Raw genomic sequence first — 25,522 nt, 5'->3', positions numbered from 1 at the left:
AAATTTAAAAAGTATTTTATCCACATTTTCAGCTGGGAAGATCTTTCTGGATATTTAGCCAGCCATTTAGGAGAGACTTTGGCCATCTTTATTAAAATAAAGCTTTATGTTAAGAATTTCAGCAAAGTATCTCTGTTTTCGTCAGCTTTCAGTTTTCTGGGACATAATGCCTGACATAATCACATAATCTCTCCTTTAGAAGGAGAGACTTATTTGGCTCATGATTTAGAGGTTTCATTACACAGCCTGTCCTGTTGCTTTGGTTCTGTGATATGTGATATCTACCATGGAACATCATGGTAGATGAAGTCTATTTACCTCATGGCAGCTAGACAGCAAAGAAATATAAAGGGGTGGGGAAAGAGAAAGACAGAGAGAGACAGACAGACAGCTGACAGCCCTCAATATGCCTTCCAAGGGCATACCCTTAATACTGTAGCTGCCTTCAGAGGCCCCACCTTCTAATGGTTCCACCATCTCCCAATAGCACCACAACTGGCAAACAAGCCATGAAACCCTGGAGGACATGGTAGTTGCAAACTATAGCAGCCTGTAACATAGATGAACTGAGTAAGCAATGTTTATAAATTTGAACATTTACGTTGCAGGTATTTACACACATTATTCTTAACTCTAAGATGGGCATTCTACTTCTAATATTAATAATAATAATAATAATAATAATAATAATAATAAAATATTTATTAGACAAGGACATCCAGAGAATAAGAGATGGAACTAAGATTTTAATCCAAATGTCCTCTAAAGCTGGTACCTTGCCCAGTTTACTATGCTGCCTCCATGGTGGAGAAGGCTCCTCTGTGGAGACCTCCTTTAAACTATCTAGGAGACAGTAAGGAAGTAAATCCATTGCAAGGATTAGGGAGAGACTTTATTGTTATATTAATTGTCAGCAACCCCCAAAATAATGGGGATACACATAGGTCTGCCAAAGTTTTTACCAAGACCATTAAGACATATGGCACCTCTGTGAGTTGTTCAAACTAGTGAGCTCTTAAGGTCCTTTGTGATATTTGTCCAAATTCCAATTATGTATACAGTAAATAATTAAATTTAAACTAAAACTACCAGAAAAACTCTAAACAACTGATCTTCATTCATTTCAAAGCTTATAAATATATTTGGAAAGTAACAAGTGTTGGAGATGACTGGGTTGAATTTTACAGGGTGGTAAAAGCTTGCTCAAGTGACTTCTAAACTGGTCCACAGTTCTAAACATCTATAAGCTACCACAAAAGTCTTCCTAATTGGTCTCTCCAATCCTTCTTTCTTCTTAGTTTTGCTCTGTTGTTCATATCTTTACCTCAGCAATCTTCCTAAAACATTTTTCTTGTTGTTTCTGTGTGGTTTCTCCCTGTTCACTATTATTGTCTTAATTATTTGTCCATGGCCTTTCTAATCTGGTTCACAGTTATCTACTGTTGTCTCTCTCAACTCCCTGTTTCTAGTGGCTCATTCACTCATTTTTCACTTATTTTCAACTCTTACCACTTTTATTTTCATCTCCAAACCCCACTACGCCATCCCCCCACTTTTCTTTCCTGCCCTTCCTGTCTCTATCCTAGGGCATACTCCTTTATATTTTTTACAGATGCAATCTACAGATCCTTTTATAGCTGCCTCTTTTCATTCATTCAGTGGACATTTATCTGTGCAGTGAAGTGTAAGCTCCTAGGAGTACCTCTAAGGTTCCTTTTTCCATATAATTTTCTAAAAAGGATAGTATCATTTTTATTCCACATCCAGCCTATTGCGACTTCATCTTTGGGGAAGATCTCATTCTGATTCAACTGATGTATCACTTTCATCCCACACTTTGGCTATATCCAACTTTAATATGATCAGCCCCACACAATCTTGAGTTATACACCTACTGCATGCAATGTATCATAGTCTAGGTACTATCTCTTCCAGGCCTGTGACACAGCATATGGTTAAAACAAAGTAAGGAATATTTATACAGAGGGAAAATTTAATTATAAGTTAGTCTCATAACTAAGGCAGTCATAAATTGTGTTGCACAATGTTCTTGTTCTTAAATAAAACAATTATTAATGCTTAAGTACATGAATTATTTTGCTTCATGCTGTGAAAAAACAACCAAGAGATAATAGCTTTCTTTTAGTTTTTTTAAAAAAGGCATTCTATTCAAATGCTTGGTTTGCTTTCATCGCATGTTTTATTATTTTCCTTGTCATTTTTTTGCTACCCATCACCTTCCCGTATTTTTGCCAGTTAGTCATCAATACAGATGGGACTCAGGGAAGAACTGGCACAATTAACATCTTACTGGCCCAGTCAGCTTCCCCACCTCATCTCTCTTCCCATACTCCGGGGACGTGAGGGAAGGTAATAGAGGATGTTGTTAGGGGGACAGAATGCACTTAGAAGATTAAAAGACATTTTTTAAAAAAGCAAGAAAAACCATGATGTGAAGTAGGATAAAGGAATTAGGTGGTGTATTCTGGAATTGTTTTTACTTATATTGTGGAATTAACCCAAGCCTTTTGCCAGTCCCTGATGGTTATTATAAAATCACACATATTCAAGAGGTTAAAAATACCACATTCAGGTGAAAAATATTTGGTAACAGCTCTACAGAAATTTGGTGAATTAGGCAAAATGAAGAGGGCTGACATATTGCCTATCGTGTGTTTTAATAACACAGTTACAGTTGGTTGCAAAAACTCACATTTCACTGGCTAAAAGGGGCCACAGGTTTATTTTCATTTCTAAGTATGTTACTTGGTAGTATATGTAAGGATCTATTACCACTGCCTTTGCAATTTAAGCCTCTTGAAAATGCCATAAAAATAGTTTTGTTTCCAGTAGGTCAATGAACTTTCATTTAATCTTATTTGACTGTACTGTAGAAAGCAAGAAATAAAATGAAGTTTTAGGCTAGTTATGCATATATTTGAATCAAATACAAGAGTAAGGGAGATTATTTCATTTTTACTGAGGCAAGTTGCTGAGAAAAATACAAGTGATTATACTCTGCTTGCAATTTGCTGCTCCTTACCTAGAACATAAATCTCACTGTTGACTACGGCTGTGCTGAATCGGTACTTAGAGTACTGCATGGGCGCCCGCTCTTGCCATTGATCTTGGCTGGGGTCATACTGCAACAGTTTGTTGCTTAATCGATCAGGTTCTTCATCAGGAAGATCCATCTGTAGGGAATATGACAGTCAATATAACGCACCACTTAGAGGTCTTTGTGAGTACATGAGTACAATTAATCTAAGCAGACAGCCAAGAGATAAATAGAGGTTAACCACAGTGACACAAACACACCCAATCCCAGGACTTGAGCTTGTGAGTATCCTGTCAATCAGAGGAATTTATATTCTAACATGATGGTGCTAAGGTGCTGGGATATAGCAAACAATCTGTGATTCTAGTAGTGAGACACGACAGCTTTAAAAAAGAAATGAAGCAACTTAAAAATCTTAAAAATGAAACCAAACTCTCTTGAACAGTATTTAAAGTATAATTTCATGTTAACAAACTTTATAGTTGTGGATTTTAATATTTGTGTGAAACTTATTTTAATAATTCATAAGGCATTTGTCTAATGTGTGGAAGTTGCAAAAAATGTATTAGTATTTTAGCAATTAGATAATTTTTATGCCATAATTATGGCCTGTATATAAATGGCCTGAATTCAATTTTCAAGCTCTATGGACTAATATAAAGTTGTTTTTATGTACTCATTTATACATTTTTCACATCTAAAGATAATGCAAATGGAATATGTTTATATTCTTACACAGATATAAATGACTTTTCAAATTCTAGGTGAAATAATATTTTCTGTATTCAATGTATCTGGAACTTCATGACTTCAAGCTAAGGCTTCATTAAGTGTCTCTTTTTTTGTTTTGTTTTTGGATCCAAACGTTCAACAAAGAACTGACAAACTTATGAAAGCTGTGTGTAATTGACTTTAGTTAACTATCTTAAATATGCCAAGAGCTCTAAGCACTCTGATACATTCCCAACTCCAGGTTATTTTGCAATGTAATATATTGTTTTAGATATACAATCAGATTTAGATTTAGCAATATAATGTAATATTTTAGATATGCAATCAGATTAGTAAAAGCCTTTGTTATGCAGCACATGTTATTTGTTCACAGAATATAGATTAACAAATATTTACTATCTTAATTTTCCTTTTTTTTGAGACAGGGTGTCACTATGTAGTTCAGGCTGGCCTCGAACTCGTGGTAATTTTTCTGCCATGGGATTATAGGTGTGCACCACCATGCCTGGCTTAATTTTCCTTCTAATTGAAGTACTTCAGTACTAGTTTTTTTTTTTTAAAAATAAAGACATGCTCTTTAGTTGTCTTTGGAGCTTGTTCATGAAAAATTAACTATGTAAATGGACAGTTTTAAAAATGTACAAATCACTTGTCAGGTTTCGGGTACTAGATGTGATAAAATTTGTATTACTTTTTTATCTGCTAACAATAAAAATGGATTAAGTAGGAAGTTTAACTTTTAAAAACAAATATGGTACACTATAATTGGCAAATCCAAGCAAAATGCAAAATGAATACAAAGGTATCAGTTTTATCATGAAGCAAATCTGTAGGAAACAAGAAATAATGCAGACAAAAATACATTTGCCTTACATTATGGGTATGATAAATGAGATATGACTAATTTTTTTTAAAGGACTGGATGGCCAGCAGAGAGCAGCTGGAGAGACACTATTGTAAGTGCCAAAGGACCCAAGAGGACACTGAAAAGAGGGGAGAGGTCACTGAGGTCACATTACTGATTCTTTCATTTTGGCTGTCATTACTTCCTTGGCCTTCCATATAAACAGTATTCCGCTGTCCCCATTGGCTGGTGCTCTACAAAAACAGTGTTCATAATCATGATGTACTTTCCTGGACAGCATTACACTATCGCAGGATCAGTATTTTGGTTTCCCAGTTGGAGTAAGATTTTTAAATCTGGAAGAGACCTAAGAGTCTCTTGTTCCAGGTCACATAGCTATTGGATCTGGGACAGGTCTGGGATGAGGATTCAGGTTCTCTGCTCCTACTTAAACGTTCCCTACAAATAATCCCTTAGTATGAAACATCTTTCATAATTAGCAAGGATGAGAAAGACTATGAAGAATATAGCATGAATACCAAATGAAGTCATGGCTATAAATAACACACTTAAAATCCATTCTTCTAAATTGCTTCACCACTTTAAAACCTTAAATTTACATCTTATGAGACAGAAAGCAGTTTATCAAAATGTAAGTCATACTTTTATATTCAACAACTACAGCATTTCCAGCGGAGCCAGACTCAGCACAGCCATGCCAATGAGGTACACAAGAAATTTCTTAACCTGAGGGGTCCAGCCTCCAATCACATAAAGTTTGTTTTTCACTGTCACTACAGCATGACACGCCAACTGCAGTGGAAGAGGAGACACCCTTTTCCAGTTGTCTCGTTCTACAGAGTACTTATCAACATAATTTGTAATGAGGTACTGGTTTTTAATTTTCATCTGTCCTCCTACAACATAGAGGTCATTATGGACACTGCCCAGAGCATACAGCTCCCGAAATTCAGTTGTGCATAACTTTTCCCAAAACTGGTTTCCTCTATCATGATACCTGTAAATCAATAGAGAGAGAACCCAGGATTAAAGTTATGAAAACAACTCACCTAAGAAACACACTGAAGTTTCTTTTCCAATTAAAAACAATGAGATCTAGGCTTTGTAACATTAAAATAAAACAGTGGTACAGGTTCACTTTTTTTTTAAGGACTGATGACCAAAATATAATGTGCTTAAAGATGACTGATCAAAACTACCTGAAGAATTTTAGAAAAAATCATATGTAGAAAAAGTACAGATTGCTCAGGACTAGTGTTCATTTCCTAATTCTGGGAAAGAAAATCAAGAATGAGTAGGAAAGCTTTTCAGTAAATCATTTGTAATTTTGACATTAAAGAACAAGTAAAAAAAATATATATATATACACATTTGCCTTATTCAGGGATCAAGAAATATTTTCATGCTAAAGAAATTACAATTTTAGGACAGAATCCGAAAATACTTCAATTCAGCATTTCAAACAGGATGATGTGGGCTGTGTAGAATTTTAAGGATTGCTGTGGTTCTAATTGGTTTAAAACTGTGCCGACACTAGCCAGGCACCGTGGTATACACCTATAATCCCAATCTCTGGAGACTGAGGCAGGGGGATTGCTGTGAGTTTGAGACCAGCCTGAGCTAAACAATGGTTCAAGGTCAGCCTGAGTTACATAGTGAGACTCTGTCTCAAAAAAACAAAAAACAAAATTGGGTCAAGAGCACTGTATAAAAACACCATAAAGAAGGAAATGAAGGAGAGAACTGAGGGCAATGTAAGGGAGAGTAATGGGGATAGATAGATCAAAACATTTCTGGCATTCATGAAAATGCCACATTAAAATTTTGAAATATTAATATGCACTCATACAAGAAATAGAGAACACTAAGTTTTTTTAAAGCAGAAAATGCTATAGTTACAAGTTAATGAAATACAGTACTTAAAAATTCAAATAAACCCCCACCTCTGTAGAAGGCTGCTGGGTATTTAACATCTATTTTAATCAACTAGATATGGTAATTTCTTACAGGAACAGTTCCATCAGTCTGAAGGGAGTCTGGGGAGAGAGGGCCTGGAATATACATCTCAGTGCCTGCTGATCCGACACAGTAACAAATTGTCTGGCAGGAAGGGCACTCAGTACTTACTGAGTATATTTTGTCTTGTAAATCTATTCTTTCCAATCATAATTTGGAATACACAGTTTGAGAAGGACATAAGTACAAGGACACTGCAAAAGTACAGTGGGATAAATACATGAAATTAAATGTCCCAGAAAACCCAGGAACTTCGTGAAATTAAATGCAGTTAAACATATAAAAACATAGGAGAGCATGAAAAATAAGACAAAAGGTGTTCTGTTTGGAAAGAATAACAAAGATGAAGGAATAATATTATTTTGTACAGCATACAACTTTTAAGTAACATTTGAGAGTCATATAATGGGTATTTCCTGTAGCTGTTCCAGGTCAGCTGTCACATTTCCCAGAAAGAACATTTACTTAGGTAAACTGCATATCTGGCTTGTTACCAATGAATACAGAACTTTATCAAATCTTATGATGCCTGTTTTTCATATAACTCTAGGTAGAGAATGAGATTTTAGAATCACAGGTAATATTTTCACTACTATTTTTAATTGTATAGATTTAGAAGAGAAAGGAGGATTAACTGTCTTAACGTGGGGGTTACTGAAATAAAGCCAACTGAATGAATATATAAATAGAAGTAAAAATGGGTTTTTGTATTCTGAGACATAGTTTTAAGAAAGCTGGCTGGGAACAGAATACATCCCATGAAGGTTGGAAAGTACACATCTATTGGGTGATTGCTGATTTGATTTTTATAGTAATATTTAGAATGAAAAGGGGAAGAGAGAAAGTACCCATATTAAATTATAAATCTCACTTATGATAAAAGTGGATATAATATAAAAAAGTAAACAATAGTGACAAAAGCAATTAACAGGTTGATATCTTAGAGGTAACATATACCCTCTTGTATGCTGATGTGGGGAGATAAGTAGTATCAGAAATGCAAATCTTTTTCAAAAGAAATTCTTACTAGAATACTAGCCTATTTCTTCAAGAAGAACACATCTGCATAGAAATGTACATGTTACACAGAAAGGACAAACTCAAGCATCTGAACAAAGATGAAATGGTTAAGAAACAGAAATAATATTGCAGGAATGTACCACACATAGCACAATATATTCCTCACATGTATCACAAAACTGGCACTAAGGTGACTTTCTGAGGTGCTGGATTTTAACTACTCAGTCACTGACAGAAGTTTCATTTAAGCTAATAGCATGATGATTTCATTACTGGAGGAAATGGTGGGAGTCACTGGTAACTTTTACCCTAATTGTTATAGTTTAAATTTAAAGTGTTTCTCAAAAGTCTCATGTGCTCAGAGGTGGGGCTTTCAGAAAGTGATTGGATCTAGTGAGGACTCTAACTTCATCAAGTGGATTAATTCATTGATCAGTTCATCAGCTAATGGGTTTATCAGGAGTTGGGGCCTAATTGGATGATATACATCATGGTAGATATAGCTTTGAAGGCTATATTTTGTCCTTGGACTCTTGCTTTCTGTAAGTCTGTCCTGGCTGCCCTGAGGTAAGCAGCGTTCCTTTGTCATACCCTCACTGTGATGCTCTGCTTCACCTCTGCTCATGGTCATGGAACCAGCCAACCAAGCACTGAGACCTCTGAAGCTGTAAGCCCAAATAAATATTTTTTGTCTTTAAGTTGACCTTCTTATGTATTTTGTCACAGTGACAGAAAACTGATTAACACTAATTCTGACCAAAGTTGGGACTGAGTGGGCTTTCAAAACTAGGTAAGAGCAAAGATGTCCATGGATCAGAACAGAGACACTTTCAAAAAGCTGGATCTTTATTAAAAATAACTTCTGATGGGAGAATTGTGGACTGTTGAGCTGAAGATGAAGAAAAGCCATCTAAAGGATTTGAGGTACATGGTCAAATGTGCCTAAGATGCAAAAAGGGCATCTACTATAACCAAATTAAGTATACAACAAGAGCCTGGGTTCATAAGAGCCATGCCGGAGAGCCAGAGCTTTCTTCCTTTAGAATTTGACATTCTGGCTCTGCGGTCCATATCTGAGAACCTGGAGCAAGGCTGATCCTTCAGCTCAGTAACACATGACTCCAAGACATGATGTGGGTCCAGACCACTCACCTAGGGCTCCGCATCTGCTCCCCTCTTACTACAGGGGAGGGGGACACATCCTTGGGGGATGAACATGGGCTGTAGTTCAAAGCAGATACTGTGATGCCAAGTGACAAAAAGGAAGCAGTAGGTCTCTGAATCCTTTCTGTGTCACCTTCACTGTCACAAAGCAGGACTTTCTAACTGAACAGTCTGGAAAAACTGATAAAAAATCACTGAGAGGGGAAGGGTATGAAGAAAAGCTTTACCATCTAGTCTGTATTCTAGGTGTGAATTTTATATTCAGTTAGATTTAAGCATAACTCATTGACTACCTGCTGAACAAATGGTAAACGTATGTGTTTTCACAAATAAGACTCCAATGATACACTACTGATTAGCAGCCATTCTTGTTCTTCTTACTGCAATCCTAGAATTAAGATATCCTTCGGTAATGGGTATTTTTCAATACTAAAGGTTTAGGAAACATTCACAAATTAAAGTCACAGAATGAAAAATTTCTGGTTAGGAAAAAATTACTATTCTGAATGATAAACTAAAAATAAGTTCAAAAATATCTAGGTTAATAAACTTTTCTCACTGTTGAAATTTATATCAAGGGCTTTAAAAACAAAGCAATATATTATACCTTATCATATAAATAAATAGTGAAAGGTAAGAGTGGAAAACACTTCAAAAATAGCATACATACATTTAACTCAGGTAAATTTAACAAAGGAAGAGCAAGAGAAAATTTAACATGCCCAATTATGAATGCTACATTTATGCTATATTTATATTTATGGGTTTATACATATGCATACATACAACTCGGTTATGTATGCTATCCCTTATGGGAGATTTACAAAGTAATTTTGATTACATGTAATTTAAGTTATGACCACTCAGTAGTACTTGCCAATGTCAAAACAAGATAAAAATAATTTTCTGCTAGATACAAACCTATAAATTTCAACATTCTTGTTCTTTTGTCTAGAGAGTCTTGAAGCACTTGCTTCCCCAGCCACAACGATAGTGTTATTTTCCATGACAACGCCAGTATATACGGTCCCTAACCCCTCTCCGTACTTGGGAGACGAGATGAAATAGGTTTTCCGGGAAGTAGGATCATAACAAAAGCTTGCATCGCCATAGTTTCTGTGTCTTGACCTGATTCCTGAAGAGTTGTTGCCAATGCAAAGCAGAAGACTGGTGGTCTCCATGCCATAGCGAAGATTCAGAGATTGCTGCTGGGGTGTCTTGATGGCTTTGAATGCATTCTGAATGATGTCAATGCAGCTTGCATCACACAGCAGCATTGTATTCCTTTTGAGGGCCTGCCTTAAGAAAGAAGGATTTATAAGTTCCAATCTGACTTCCTTCAAAAGCTCAACGAGATGCTCTGTGCGCAATTCTTGGTTATGATTTACCCATCTCAGCACCAAGTCCAGAATGCTCTCCTCTCTGGATATGTTAAGATCATCTGATTTAATAAGTGCCAGAAATTGGTGCACTTCCACATCTAGTATTTCTTCATGTAAGCTCACTTCAGCAAAGTGCTGATACAAATACTTCTTTGACTGATCGGATAAATCCTCAGCTCCAATCTGCTTTGCGAAATAATAAATTCCTACACAGTTGGAGGCATCCATGTGGTCCATCATGTATTTCTGACACGCTCTGAAGACTTCTTCCATCTGCATAAAATAGGCAGCCATAGCCACGGTCTGCACATTAGCATTGTTGATCTCCAGAGCTGCACTGTACATGTAATTTAGTATCACTGATACACTCTCTGCTGTAATGTCATAGAGGACGACTTCCCTCTGAGTACATTCCAGCAGTCCACAGGTGAACATAGCTTTGAAATAAGGACTAAAGGCAGCCAGGACCAGTCTGTGGCAAGGGAATTTCTCCTCTTCAGCAATGAGCACTACATCAATCATTTCTGTTAATTCTCTCATGTTCTTAATTGTATTCAGTAAGTTCAAGCTGTGTTGGCATTTCTCTTTTCCCTCAGTCTTGCGCTCCATGACACACTCTCCGAAGTTTCTGGATCTTCCTTACGTTTAGCTTGATTCCTGAGTAGCTATTTGTTTTTCTGATTACTCACAGAGATGCCACGAAATACCCCTGAGGGTAGGAAAACAAGTAGTTTTCATCTAAGAAAAAATTTCTTTAATTGGAATATGCAGCATTAGTGCCAAGAAGTATTTAAAAATAAATATAATTCATTGTAAACAGAGCAATTTAAGACAGTTATTTTTGCATCTGAAAGTGTCTTTGATATGTAACTAGCAAATTATTAATTGCTACAAAAATATTTCCTAAACAGCAGTGGAGATTTTTCGAGGAGTGTTCCAGTAGGAACAAAGAAAGAAGGGACATGAAGAACATATTTGCCATTCTAGTTCAGTTAAGAAATAAGGCTAAACTGCAGGTAGAATGGCACAGGGCACCAGTTAGTATTCTCTCTAAACGCAGTCTTACCCAAAAGTTTATATGCACCCTCTCCAAGAATACAACCATGTGTTATAATGACCTGACCAGGGCCAGGCAGAATATACCCTGGAACCTGGATGATTGGGAACAAAGTACACTAAAATTCTGCTCAAACTTTGACACTGGACAAATAATTCAAAGGAGAAGATAATACAAAGATCATTTCTATTGATCTTTGAAAAGCACAGGCAAATGTCTGCTTATCTGAGAATTCACGGTGTTTGGAACTTCCAACTAAATCATGCTCAACCTAGAAAATGCACCAAAGCCTTCCGATTTCTCTGTCCTCACTCTTTGCTCAGCTCTTCTTTGTTCCCCATTTCATAGTGGCAGAAATGAACTGCTTCTTGCTTTAAAAAGCACTAGTCTAATTAAAAGTCTTTTCAAGCTAGTGGTGCCATCTTTGCCTTCCCGGGGGCAATGGAAACAGGAGGTTTCAAGATAGTTAATTAGCTGCTTTGATTTAAAGGATATTCCTAGAGCCAACCTTCACATGAGATCTCCAGCTTCTGCCTCCTTTCTTAGCTCCTACTTGGCTTAAAGATGCATATATGAGAATAAATGTTGACAGCAGAAAAGTTAGTCCTGACATTTGAGGAAGGAGAGGTAAGATTTCAATAATATGAACACAAAATTTGTCAGCTATGAAAGGTAGACATTTTCTAAACCTCTGAAGCCCTGTAGAGAATTAAGAATCTCATGAGAAATGACGTTTTTGAGCTTGAATTAAAGCTCATTTTAAGAGCAAGTGTTACGCATGACGGGAATGCTCAATTGTGTGATGGTAACTCTAAGACCTATGAAGCACCGTGCTGAAGTCTGTGGAATTATAACAACTAGCTAACGTCAGAAGCTGTACAATTTAACCTCTCCTGTCCCACTTGCTGGACTTTCTGGTATTGATGACTTAGTTCTATCTTCAGGGATTGAACCTGGGGCCTTTACACTAGCTATATCCTCAGCTTTTTTCTTTCATTCTTTTCTTGTCTTGTCTTGCCTTGTTTTGTTTTGTTTTTGTTTTGTTTTGTTTTGTTTTGTTTTGTTTTGTTTTGAGACAAGGACTAAATTGCTAAATTACTTATGCTGCATTTGAGCCTCTCAAGAGTGCTGGGATTACAGGTATGCACCACTACCCACAGGTAGTATATTATAAACAACTTCATAGTGGATGTTGTTGGATTTCTTAATCATGTAACCTGCCCTCATTTAGTGCAGTTGGGGTTGGACTGACTCCCCCACCCACTGTTACTGTTTTGGGGGCAGCACCAGACCTGAGATTGGTCTAATCAGAGTGAAGCATGGGTCTCTGGTTTGATGACTAGGGGTTCACACACTGTAAAGGAGGGAGGTCAAGGGCTGCTATAGCCATGATCCTATAAATCAGCCTGGAGACAAAGCAAATCCGAGACACAGGCAGAATAGTTATAGAATTTGAAACACGCCTTATATCCGTAGTTTTCAGTTATGAGAGACAAGTTAAGCTGATTTTAATTAGAATTGCTGATATTTTTAATCAAAAATCATTCCTTGTGTATGTAAGTGGTACATGCAGAAAATATTTAGAAAAGGTTGCCTAAAGTAATTGTAATTATATAAAATACCATTTTTGCTATTCTTATATTTTCTATTATTAAACTGTCATGTAAGAGAACCACAGAAACCTCTTCTCAGTCTCCTTTCTCCTTGTTATAAAACAACAGATCACTTAAATCATTCTTTTGAGTTTGCCTCTTTTCATGAAATGGACACAAAGTCAGCAATCTTATCCACTCTCTCTAGTGCTAGGGCTGGCAAGACAGGGCCAGACAGCAACTATTTTAGCTTTGCAGGCCACACGGCCTCTGTTGCAGTCATCCAAGTTTGTAAACTAATGAGTGTGGCTGTGTTTCAGTACGTTGTTTAATGGCGAGCAAAACCTGAATTTCATATATATCATATCATATTTTCACGTCATAAAGTATTATTCTTTTGAATTTTTCAAGTCATTTAAAAGGATGAAATCCATTCTTTTTAAAATTTTTATTTATTTATCTATTTTTTATGAAATCCATTCTTAACTCAAGGGCTATAAAAAGCAAGTGGCAGGTTGCTGACTGCTGCTCTAATGTTATAAATAAATGCATCCTCTATTTTGTGAGTAGGACAACATTCTGTCTGTGTGACTAATTTCCACTTCTCTTAGATTCAGCCGAAGAGTTCTGAGAGAGGAATCTTCCTGTTTTAAGATCACCTGATTTCCTCAGATTCTCAAATATAAATCAATTTCTTGAATAACTATTGTACATGAGTGCAGCTTCCCAGTATCAAAATTGGCTTCAACAAATAACAAAAATTCAGAATTTATTTTAAAACAGAAATAACCATTTCAAATACTCTAGAGAAACATTTATTATGAAAAACTTAATTAGGCATATGTATTTGTTAAGTATTCCTTCTTTCCACATGCCCTTTATATGTCTCAAAAGCTACTCTAATTGCTATGAATTTATAGATTAAATGAATTTATTGATGGAAATCCTGAAAAATGCCTATGAAGTTAAATTAGCCACTGCACTTCAAAAACATTCTCAGTATTTTTTTTCTTTCTTCTTCTTCTTTTATTTTTGGTTTGCTTTTTGAAAGGGTCTCGCTACATATTCCATGCTGGACTTGAACTTTCTATGTAGCCCAGGCTAGCCTCAAACTTGAAGTGATCTTCCTGCCTCAGTCTCCAGTGTGCTGGGGTTACTGGTGTACACCACCATACCCAGCTTCAGTATTGTTCTTGTAAGCAGAAAATGCATAGAAAATACTGGCATGGCAGATAGGGAATTTAAACTGAGAAAGTCCTGTGTCTGAATCCTGGGTTAGCTGCTTACATGCTGTAATCTCCAATTTATTAAGACTTTCTAAACTTTGGTTTCTTCCTTGGTAAATGGTGATAAAGTACATAAATAGTTAGATTAGTACTAGGCATCTGAATGCCCAGATTAAAGACTTTTGGTTTGCATAGACTGAGCCCTGGGTTTGAATCCTTGTTGTTGGCCTTTTTAGATTCTAGTTTTCTCACCTTGGATTCGTTTCAGATTTGAGCTGGGGATATAGCTCAGCACCATAAATGCCTGCATGGCAAGCGCAAGGTCATGAGTTCAATCCCCATACCAAAATACAAAAACAAACAAAGAAAACCACTTGAATATTTGGGAGAATGAATAAAGCCATGAATGTACAACTGTAACTTGCTTGGTAAATTTCACTTGGTTAAAGTTGGTACAGAATATACCTGTAAAATAGTTCTTCAAACAGTAAAAATATTTGGGTGCATGTACAAATCACTTGACACAGATCTAGCTCAACACAAATGAAGAGAGCTGACGGCAACTTTTTCTCATAATGAGGGCAAAGAGTACATTCTCCTTTCATCAGCAAAACAAAATTGTATAAATGTTCTCAATGATATCAATGGGAAGTTATTCTCTGCTCCAATTTATAGAAGACTGGACTGGTGCATTCTTAATAATAGTACCCATAATAATGGAGAAAAATGAGTAGCAAAGATAAATATAAATCACAAGAATAAAGCCTAATTACTTTGCAAATCCACAATGCAGTTATGCTCATGTTCATTATATTTGAGAAATGGACTGCTATAAATTTTAGTGTGGGGCAAAAATGTCATTTTCCTTAAATCACAAATGTTTTGCTCTTATAATCTTCTATGGTCTTCATATTATCTTTACAGTGGCTATTTCTCTGAATAATGGATAAAATGACTAGTCCTTCCTCTTTATGAAGATTTCCCATATTTTGCTGAAGAAAAACTAATTTAAATTTACAGCAACACTGCTTAGAATAGTGATAACTTGAAAAATTACAATGCCATTAACAGCACAGATAGACTATAGTTTATTCACTCAAAACAATGTTGTGCAGAAAAAAAAACTAGATCTACATATATTCATGTGGATGAATCTCTGTGTAGAAGACTACAGGATAATGCTGCACACTGCTAATATGTTTAAAATATGAAAGTAGTATTATATATTCTAATAGAGTAAATGTAGGCCATATATTTTGATGAAGTAAATATAAACAACTGGTAATCTAGCTAAAGGGGTTTTCTGTTCCATTCTTGGAACTTTTCTTTAAGGTTTGAAGTATATCAAAATAAAAAGTTTTAAAAATGAGAGATTCTTTAAGAAGCCATAGCACTGTAGTGGAATATAAGGAAATGAAGTGTAATTTTAAATGCAGGACAGTGGTTGCCTTCAGGAGGTGTGGAAGGAGGGGGAGAACAACAAAGAGTTTCAATAGTATAAATATTTAATTTTTCCAGCTCTATGGTGGTACCCTATATATATTTTATTATTCTTGATGCTGTTTTCATGTGTTAAATATTGTATAAGTCATAATTTTTAAAAACTGTCTTATATTTGTTGTATATCTTTTGAACCTCTAACCCTCATTATAAACCACATCTGTGCATTATCTAATTAAACATGCCCTATGTAAAGGGAGATAACAGATACATTATGAATTTTCTTTTTAGAGGATCAAAGTATAGGCAGCCCAGATATAAGTGACTAGAAAATGCAAAACATTAAAACCTCCAATCCAGTCTGAATAATAACAGCTTTGAAATTTCAAGGTTGTAGCCCTCTTGTCCCAATTTCTCTGGCATTGGTCTGTGTGATGGGAAGAGACTGGATACCAAAAACCCCTGAAATCTAGAAAACTGATAGGGCTCCTAAAGCTACACAATCTTCCTAAAACTCCCTTATTAGACTTGGGTACCCAGGAAAAACCCAGGAGAAAATATCCCAGTTCCAATGTTTAAGGCAGAATCCTCTTGGCAGAGGGACCTTTTTTGCAAACTATTCATGACCATATATAAAGTTTTTACCCTATATTTTAAAAATTATCATGGGTCTCCTTTCACCACCACTCACTAAGGCTCCTCACAGTCTGACACTTTCCATCCTTTCTTGCCTATCTCCTGACTTCCCTTCCCTGGGACTGTCAATGTTTTGTGGTATTACTGAACTGCTGACAATGCCAGAACATATTCGCTGTCCTGTCAGGAGTATCCTTCTACCTCTGTCCACCTGAAAACTGTAACTGGCTCTCCCAATCCAATCAATCCTTTCCTAGTGAAACCATCGCTTCCCTTCCATGTCCATCTGGACCCTGTTACTGCCATTTATTTATGCCATGCTCTCCTGTCCTTTCATGAAGAGCATGGGATTGGGGGAGTCTTAGGTCTTAATCACTTTCCATTTTTTAACATGGCTGTGAGGACACTTAGCAGACTTTTCTTCTATATACAAAAGTCATGCTTTAAGTTGCTAACCTCTCACTAGTCAGATGCATAATTCAGAATTATGAACAATCTTGATTCTCTTGCATAAAGCTCGATGCATTATGAAATCTACCTCCCATTCCTACACTCAAAAGTAATTCCCAGTCATCACTTCTCTGAGATTCCCATTTGTAGAGAATGTCAGGTTTACTTAGGTCAGAGATTATAAATTGGCTGCTAATCTATTTCATTTTCTTCCTTCCTCCCTTCCTCTCTCTTCTCTCTCTTGTCTTTCCTTCTTTTTGGTAAATTAGTTGTCAACATGCAAGTTGAAATATGCCAACATCTACTGGAAAAATGGAAGAGATGGCAACAATCAGCCTTTAATTCCCTGGCAGTGTGCAGGATCTGAAAAGCCAGAGGGTGCCTCTAGGATGGCACATCTGCCCTCCAAGGGCCTGGCCTCCGTGGTCCGCTGCTGAGAGCTGTCCTCACTGCCCATCTGACCCTGCTTGCTTAGATTACCTTATTGACATTTAGATTGGCTTCCCCTACTTTACATCAGAGCCTGTCCATACTGCCAGTTTCTGCATCATCTTGCTCAAATCTGATCCATGTAGATGCTTGGATCATGTGCACTGCCCTAAATGTGCTCCGAGGTTCCCACTAGTGTGGAAACGACCTGATTTCATTTCAACAGTAATAATCCATCCCGCACGGTAGGCAGTGAATAATGGTCGGACACATGAATGATGAAGACAATAAGACAAGTTTCCTTTTTTCCTTTCCTTTGATGAGATCACAATGTTTTGCACTCTCCCAGTGCTTTCTACTTTTCAAAGTACTTTAATATGCATTATAGCTCATTAGTTCCTCTTAAGAATCAGTGGGGAAAATGTGGGGCAATTATTTTCCAGGCTTTAAAGTTAAGAGAGTTGCCCAGGGATACAATCCACGTCGACTGAATTTAAACGAATCATTCTAAGTGCCAGGCACTCTTCTAGGTCCTAGCTGCCCCTACCTTACGATGGACGCTGGTCATCTGGCGAGGACAGCAGAAGGTAAGTCGGTGGAGAATTCAGAGAAAGACATTGTGAGGAAGGCCAGGACACTGACATAGGGACAGCCAGCCGGCAGGCTGTGGGGCAGACACCACCTGGCCCCTGGGACCATGAGCTCAAGGTCGCGTCAAGGTCGTGGGCTGTGCCCTCCCTGGATCCCAACCTTCCGCCCCTACTTACGCCCACTTGCTCTGCAGGGCCCCGCAACAGCGCTGCAACCCAGCCGGCATGCTCTGGGGTCGACGCACCGGGAGGGGCCTGACCCGCTGCACTGCCCAATATGGGCCTGAGCCTGACAAGCGATATAAATAGACGGCGCCGGTTCCTTGGCTGGCAGGGGGCCGCGGGTCAGCGCCTGAGGCGGGGGAGGGAAGCAGGGAGGGCGCTCGCGGGCCTTTTGGATGACAGGTGCTCCTCCGCGTTGGAGCAGGCCCAGAGCACGCGCTTCCGGCTGCTCTGCGCCTGCGCGGGTCTTCCCGCGCAGATTCTAGAGAGCAACTACCACAGCCTTCTGGCCCCTCTGCGCCTGCGCGAGTCTTCCCGCGCCTGCCCACGTGCCAGAGGGCTGAAGAAACGGAGTCACAGCGTATTTTAGAACAGAATTTAGGATTGGACTTTTCAAGGTGATGGATCTTTCGTTTAATCCGTGAAAGCTGCAAAACGAACAAAAAACTCTATACGTGTCCCTATTGCGTGGACCCCCAGTAGAGTTGTCAGGTAAAATGTGGGAGCCCAATTAAATGTAAACCTTAGATATGCAACCAGCATTTTTAGTATAATATGTCACAGGCATTGGTCATCTCATTTTTATTTTTTTAAAAATTTATTTATTTATTTGGTGCCGGGGTTTGAACTCATGATAGCGTGCTTGCCAGGCAGACGCTTATATTCCTGAGCTAAATCCCCAGCCCCAGCAACTCATTTTAAAATCAATGTTCTCATTTGTGTATGTGTGTAATACTATATCAATATCACATTGAAAATGAACTTTTGTTGGTAAGTAAATTCCCTTAAAACATTTTAGAAGGTTTTCATGTTAATGAAGACTCTTTGCATGCATTTGTATTTACATGTTATGTATGTACAGTTATTTGAGAAAATTCTTTCTTTCTTACAAACATTCCTTGATCTATCAGCCCCAGTAAAATCCTTCTACAATCGTTGTATTCCCACTTTTTTTTTTGATAAAGTGTTGTGCAAAACTAATAAGCTCTCCTCAGCTTACTGTAGTGCCCTCTTCAAATTCCTATTTGACTGTTTTATTTCACCTTTTTCATTGGTTACAAGAAGCAGGATTTCTTGTGAGGATCTATAGCTTGATATCCAGAGATATCACTTAGTGACAGAACCGAAAGAGATACTTGGTTCTGTCACTAAGTGATGTTAGATGATTCTCAAAATATTAATTTACCAAATACTTAGTGAAGTGTAAGTATTTATCGAATATACTGTTTTACCCAGAAATAGGACTGGAAGTCTTGGACTTGGAGGATGACTTTTAAGAACAGGTTGGGCCAATGAGTTTATTCTTAGTCCTTTTGTGTGTGTGTGTGTGTGTGTGTGTGCATACAAGATGTGGTGTATGTTAGCTTTAGGATCTGCAGTTTTGGGTGAAGCACCTGTAGGCCCCCTGTGGGAGGGTGGGGCTTCCAGAAGCTGCCACACCACCATTTTTTTTTTTTTTTGTCCTCACTGGTTGTTTTTGTCTCAGAGTGTTGTTGATATCCAAAGGACTCAAGAGTGTTGTTGTTGGTACATATTCACATTGTCATCCTATAGAGCTTCACATTGTAGCCATGTGCACACACCTGCTGCATCCTATTGTGTTATCCAGCTTTCCATCACTGTAACAAATATCAGAGACAATCCATTTATGAAGAGCAAAGTTTTAATTTGACTCATAGTTTTGGAAATTTGGGTCCTGGAAGAAAATGGCAGGGTACACCCACTTACCTCATGGCTAGGAATTGAGAGAGAGAAAGGAAAAGATGAAGGCCCCATAATGCCCTTTTAGGCTATCTTTCCAATCGCTTGAAGACCTCCACTAAGCCCCATATCTTCAAATTCCTGCCATCTCTCAATGTTGACAAGCCGGGAAGCAAGCCTTCAGTGCAACAGCCTTTCTGGACATTCCAGATCCAAACTGGTGCTCACCATGCCTGTGTTCTTCCAAATGGTCACACATTTCAGACAAGTGTGAGGCAAAACAGGTACAGGGAAAGGAAGGTGGGCCTGGATCTGGGGCATCCAGCACTCTGGCCTGGTTCTGTTTTCTCCCTGCAGCCTCATAGTGTCCTGTAAGTCACCAAGCTTCTGGGCTACCGTAGACAAATGATAATGGGTCTGTCTCCCTTCTGGATTATTAGGTGAATGAGTTAGGAGAGCTAATAGTGAGAAAGTACTTTGTTAACTGGAAAGTTACACCAAATCATCACCCCTCGTCAAAGGCATGTGTTTTTAAATGGGATCTCTTTTTCCCGAAGTCTTGACAGGGGTACAGAAACCATCTCCTACTGATAATCTTTATTTCCTTCTGTTGTGAACCAGTTATGGACCATATTTCTTGAAGCACATTTCTTCCACTTGGAAGACCCCATAAAAGGGAGGCTGTGAAGCAAAGCCATTATCTGTTCATTAAGCCACACTTCTGCGCTTACAAGATGTGGAGTCAGGTTCAGACAGGCCTTTAATCTTGAGGCGATTCTGGGCTACCCACAGCTTAATCTAGACAGCATTTGTAAAAAGACATGAAGCTTTTTTTTTTGGTACTGGGGATCAAACTCACAATCTTGTGCTGCCAGGCACTTAGGCCACTGAGCTAGATCCCCAGTTTGAAACCTTCTTGAAGCCAAACTTCTCTTCATATTACACCACTATTTCATTTCCCCCAGCAACAAAATCCCTAGTACTGAATATATGAATGTTCAAAGTCCTATTTTAGGCAGGGCTCAAGTAATTTCTGAACATGCAAGCATGATTAATTGTTGCCTCATTAAGTCATGACCAGAGACCTTGCATATTGTAAGATATGTAGGCTTGGCTGCTTTGATACAGAATTAAAAGGAGTCCTCTGTGTGTGTGTGTGTGTGTGTGTGTGTGTGTGTGTGTGTCTGTATGCCTGTAATTCCAGCCACTTGGGAAGCTGAAACAGGAGGGTTAGAAGTTCAAGGTCAATTGGACAATTTAGTGAGATGCTATCTCAAAAGGGAGGGATTACAGGGTGTGTGTAGCTCAGTGGTAAAGCAGTACCTCAATTAAAAAAAAAAGAGGAAGAGAAAGGAAAGAAAAAAGAAGATAGGAGAACTTTGTAATCTAAAGGGAATTTTTTTGTGTGTAACTGCATGGGTGGGCACTGAAAGGCTAATAAGGCGCCTGTGATTGACCCCAACTCCTTCTTGTTACACTTCCCCTCAAGTATCTCTCTCATTCACCTACCCCAAGGTGACCCCCACCACTTCCAGTCAGGGGGAGGAGGAAGAGGAAGACCAGCCCTTTTCTTTAAGGGAATACTCAGAAGTCACAGACATGACTTTGCTCGGATATCATTGGACCTACTAAATTCTGTGTTCAAGCCACAAGGGCGTGGGAGCTGAAAGTCCAGTTTATCCAGGGGACCAACGAGAATAAAATTATGCTGAATCTAAAGCTAGCATCCTTGGCCCTCACCCAGTTTCTAGAGATTCATGAGTTCTCTTTTCACCCTTCATGGAGCCTTGAGCCTTGTATCTCCAGCCCCTTTCAGGCTTAGGTTTGCCTTTGTTCACCTAACAATATGGTTCATGGCTCCTCTTCCAAACACTGTGAGGTCAGAAAGTATGGCTGTCACTGGTCTCCCGTGTCCCCAGAACCTAACACAGTGCTTGGCACAGAGTAAGTGCTCCATAAGTAGTTGGGAAATGAGTAAATATAATTAGAGAATGCTCATTATTTCCTAAATCCAGCTTGAATGTCACCTCTTCTGTGCATTTTTCACAGAAGACCTTGCCAGCCGAAATGATGATGCAGTTTTGTGTATTCCAGAGCGCTTCTGCTCTGCAGCACTGCTGGTAAATGGTCCTTGGCTCACAGCATTACAGTGGTCCAGGGTCTCATAGCCTTCAGGACAGAAAGTGGTTGCACTTACTTCTGTCTCCCCAGTGATCAGCACTTACCTGGCACATAGCAGAGGACTCCAAAATTTTCCCTCCAAACTTCAGGTTGAAATGCAATTGTTGCTGTGATGGTATTGGGATGTGGAACATATAAAAGGTCACTATGTCCTGAGGTTGTCCCCATGATTGAGGTTGTTAGGAGAGGGTTGATTAGGTACAGTGAAAACTCACGCCCTTCTCTGTGTCACCTGCCCTTGCCTATCCTTTCACCATGTTATAACCACACAAGAAGGCCCTCGCTAGGTGTGGCCCTTGACTTTCAACTTCCTAGCCTTCGGAACTATGACAAATAAGCTTCTTTCTTTCTTTCTTCTTCTTCTCCTTCTCCTTCTTCTCCTCCTCCTCCTCCTTCTTCTTCTTTTACAAGTTACCCATTCTATGGTATTCTATTACAGCAGCAAAAAATTGCCTGAGACAGGGGCATATTAATTGAACTGATTTGTGTTGTGAAATGAATGTCTTCTATATAGAACAAGGGAGTTTTTGCTTTCCCATTATGTGCTCTTGACACTGCTCATGGTATCTTCTCTCCCAAAGTATCCTTGTATTGGGCACTAGCCATTCCTTCTGCTTGCTAGCACTCAGGGGTGGAGTGTCTCATACTGTATTGCAAAAGAAAGGTCTGGTCTACCAGTGAACCCATGTACTGCAGCTTCTCTTTAAATTTCCACCTGAACCCTGCAATTTGTTCTTTCAGAATAATTTGGCATTGATGTCAGAATGGTTATGCCTCCCTTGACATCTGTCCCTTCCTTTGGTCATTTCCCGGATGGTTATCACATGCCAATTTCCTAATCCTTAAAATTACATGCCAACTATTTCCTAATCTTTAGAAAATAAACCCTTAAATCTTTCTGTTACCTTGGTTGCCCTTCCTAGTGGCTTGTTTTCATCTTCCCTCTTTACACCCGGTAGTTACAAATATGTGACCTGTGCTATGGTGGCCATTTCCCCATTCAACGTTTAGCTAAAGTTGCTCTTCAAGTGTTGTCAAGGGGCCTTTAAAAGCATGTTTTAAATGTTTTGGGGGGGAGGGATTAAGATGGTAGAGTAATAAGCAGCAGAGAAAAAGCCTCTTGGAGAGTCACCATCCAGATGCTAGAATATTGCAATGTGAGGAAGACAAGAAGGAAGGAAGTGGGTTTCTGGGACCCAAGAAGAATCTGAAGTGAAAATTGAAACCCATGGAGAGACTGAAGAGAAACTTCAACAAATAAGGAGGAGGTAGCCGGCTGTGTTTTCTCTCACTGTGTGAGAGGAGTTGTTCGAACTTACAGGCACATGGTGGTGGCTTGCAACCCTGGAGGCCTCTGCAGAGAGATGCAGTAGAGGGGAGCAGCAGACATGAATATAGAGGAGAGCAGCAGATGGGAGGACTATACTGGCTGGTGGTGAGTGCAAAGGGCTCATTTTTCTGTGGGAAAGAGCATTTGGCCTGGAGCTATTTTGGGGATGGGCCAGCTGAGATCAGAACACAGAACTGTGCCTGACGCCATCTAGTGGCTCCCGGCAGGACTCAGACTTGTGGAAGGAGCTTGGTAGGTGATGAGCCAATGTGACTGTCTCAACCACAAAGTGCAGGCTTGCTGAGATTATCCACTACCCTCCCAAAAAGCTACTGCTGGTTACTGGAAAAGGTTGGCATGGATCAGGATTCTGTCTCCATAGGTTGTATACCAGTGAAAGCAGAGACAAGCCCGGACAAACCTGGAAGTGGACCTTTTATACTTTCCTCTCTCTGTCATTTGTTTTTTGTTTTTCTCCTTATAGGTGTGAACTCTTTATGGTTGTGGTTCTGTTCTGTTTTTCTTTTCATCTCTTCCTTCACTCTTTCCCTCTGGTCTTCTACACTAGTTTCCCAAAGTTAATGTGATTCCCCTTTGTCCTTCAACCTTATGTCTAATCTTTTCCTCTTCTTCCAGTTCTCTACTTTCTCTTTAGCACTTAAATTTTAACCTCTGAGGGCAAGATTGACATATTAAGCACTTGTATACTGCATATAGTCCTCTGGTTTGTTATAGATTTTGTTATATAGCCGCAAATCTAGTTCATACAGGTAAAGGGTTAGCTCAGTTTATAATTTTTTAACGTGTTTGATACTAATGGTATCACTGTAACCAAAAGTGACACAATTGTTTTAAATAGCTGTTCTTCCTGGTATTCTATGACTGACATTAACTAAGGGTCACAGAAAACACTGTGGCACAGTGCAGAAGAACAAGAGACTGGGTCAAACAAGTAGCAACTTCTCATCTCCCAACAAATTGAAGAGATAGGATCTTCCAACAGATTCAAAATCCAAAACTAGCTATACCTGGAAGATACCTTGGAGAAGTAGTCATCACCTAAGGGTCCTAAACACTAGCAGTAAAGTGACCCACCATTGACAATTTACAAGCATCACCCCAGGAATTAAACTAAACAAAGAAAAGAAAATGAGAAGACACTTAAACAAGATGCAACCCCAGACATCCAGTTCCCTGAAGGGAAACCCAGGAGGCAATGAGGTGAGACAAATAAAAAGCTTCCCACCTGGCTTCTCTGAAGTGGTAACAACAAAGCAATTCAATGAAGCTCTTGAAAAAAATCAAATAAGAAATAATTCCTCAGATAAGTGCAGAGATGGTATCCAAAATAAATACCATGCTTAGTGTTGCTAGAACAGATACAGGCAAAAACATAGACAAACTTAAGAAAACTATGAAAGCCATAAATTCTCAGTATAGGAAAGAAATGGAATCTATAAGGCAGATTCAAGCAGATATCCCAGAGATATTTATGTATTCAAAGTAGATTAAGTTAGTGTGAGGACAAGATTTTAGATATAGAAGACAGGCTTGCAGTTAGCAATTATGAAAAAAAGATTTCTCAATAAAAGCAACTGACTATGATAAATCAATCCATCAGCTGCTAGATGAGACAAGAATAATATTAATTGGAGTTAAAAAAAACAGAGCAGGAGATAGCACAAATTACTAAAAAACTGTTCACAGATGTCATAGCAAAAAACTTCCCTGGGAGAAAAAAAAAGGATTTGACATACAGATAAGTAAGGTAATAGAACTTTAAATAGCTATGACCAAAAAGTGTCTATAGCCAGGCATATTATAGTCAAGATTCAAGAAATTCAACACAAGAATAGAATCTTAAAAGCTGGTAGGGGAAAAAAAACCGAAATCACCTATAAAGGAAAGCCCATCAGAGTCACTGCTGACTTCTCAGCATAGACTCAAGTCAAGGAGCACTTAGAGTGAAGTATTTCAATTTCCAGGAAAGCAATCTTCAATCCAGATTGATGAATCCTGCAAAACTCTCTTTCAAAGCTGATAGAGAAATAAGATACCTCCATGGCAAAGAACATATGAGGAAATTTATAACCACCAAACCAGCACTCCAAAATGTTTTGAAGGACATTATATAGAGAGATAACAAGGACCATACCTCCATGAACCCCAACAGAAGAAACCGACCAGGCAAGGTAAACAATTAAACAGGAGGAGGAGAAAAAAGAAGGGAGCCAACAACAGGAAAATAACATGACAAAGATAAGTCAATACATATCAGCTATAAGTATCAGTGTTAATAGTCTCTGTTCATCAATCAAAAGATGCAGATTTGTGGAAAGGATCAAGAAGCAAGATTCAACAATATGCTGCATATAGGAAACACATTTAATGAAAGAGGAAATTCATAGACTGAAAGACAAAGGATGGAAAA

The 25,522-nt window shown here is 38.5% G+C and overlaps 1 protein-coding gene and 1 long non-coding RNA gene across 7 annotated transcripts in view; one reads left to right on the top strand and one right to left on the bottom strand.

Annotated features, from left to right (window-relative positions):
* Positions 1 to 18,071, bottom strand: part of Kbtbd12 (kelch repeat and BTB domain containing 12) — a 55,689-nt gene extending 37,618 nt beyond the window's left edge. For 2 of the 6 annotated variants that reach the window (XM_063237798.1, XM_063237799.1), the window contains exons 1-4: positions 17,835 to 18,068; positions 9,777 to 10,946; positions 5,382 to 5,652; positions 3,044 to 3,194 (exon numbers count right to left, since the gene is read on the bottom strand). In XM_063237798.1, coding sequence (XP_063093868.1) covers positions 3,044 to 3,194; positions 5,382 to 5,652; positions 9,777 to 10,846 — 1,492 coding nt within the window. In that variant the 5' untranslated portion in view covers positions 10,847 to 10,946; positions 17,835 to 18,068. The other 4 variants (XM_013152824.3, XM_013152831.2, XM_013152834.3 and 1 more) reach the window with 4 other exon arrangements.
* The window catches only part of LOC111756932 (uncharacterized), a 129,670-nt gene continuing 121,711 nt past the window's right edge, over positions 17,564 to 25,522 (top strand). The window contains exon 1 of the long non-coding RNA XR_010043711.1: positions 17,564 to 17,654. This is a non-coding gene — a long non-coding RNA (uncharacterized LOC111756932). The remainder of the gene's footprint in view (positions 17,655 to 25,522) is intronic.

The sequence above is a fragment of the Cavia porcellus genome, unplaced genomic scaffold (assembly GCF_034190915.1).
Source record: "Cavia porcellus strain 051 isolate PalLab524CR breed Dunkin Hartley unplaced genomic scaffold, mCavPor4.1 scaffold_27, whole genome shotgun sequence".
In the NCBI taxonomy this organism is placed as follows: Eukaryota; Metazoa; Chordata; class Mammalia; order Rodentia; family Caviidae; genus Cavia; species Cavia porcellus.
This window is presented reverse-complemented; position numbering and strand designations above follow the sequence as displayed.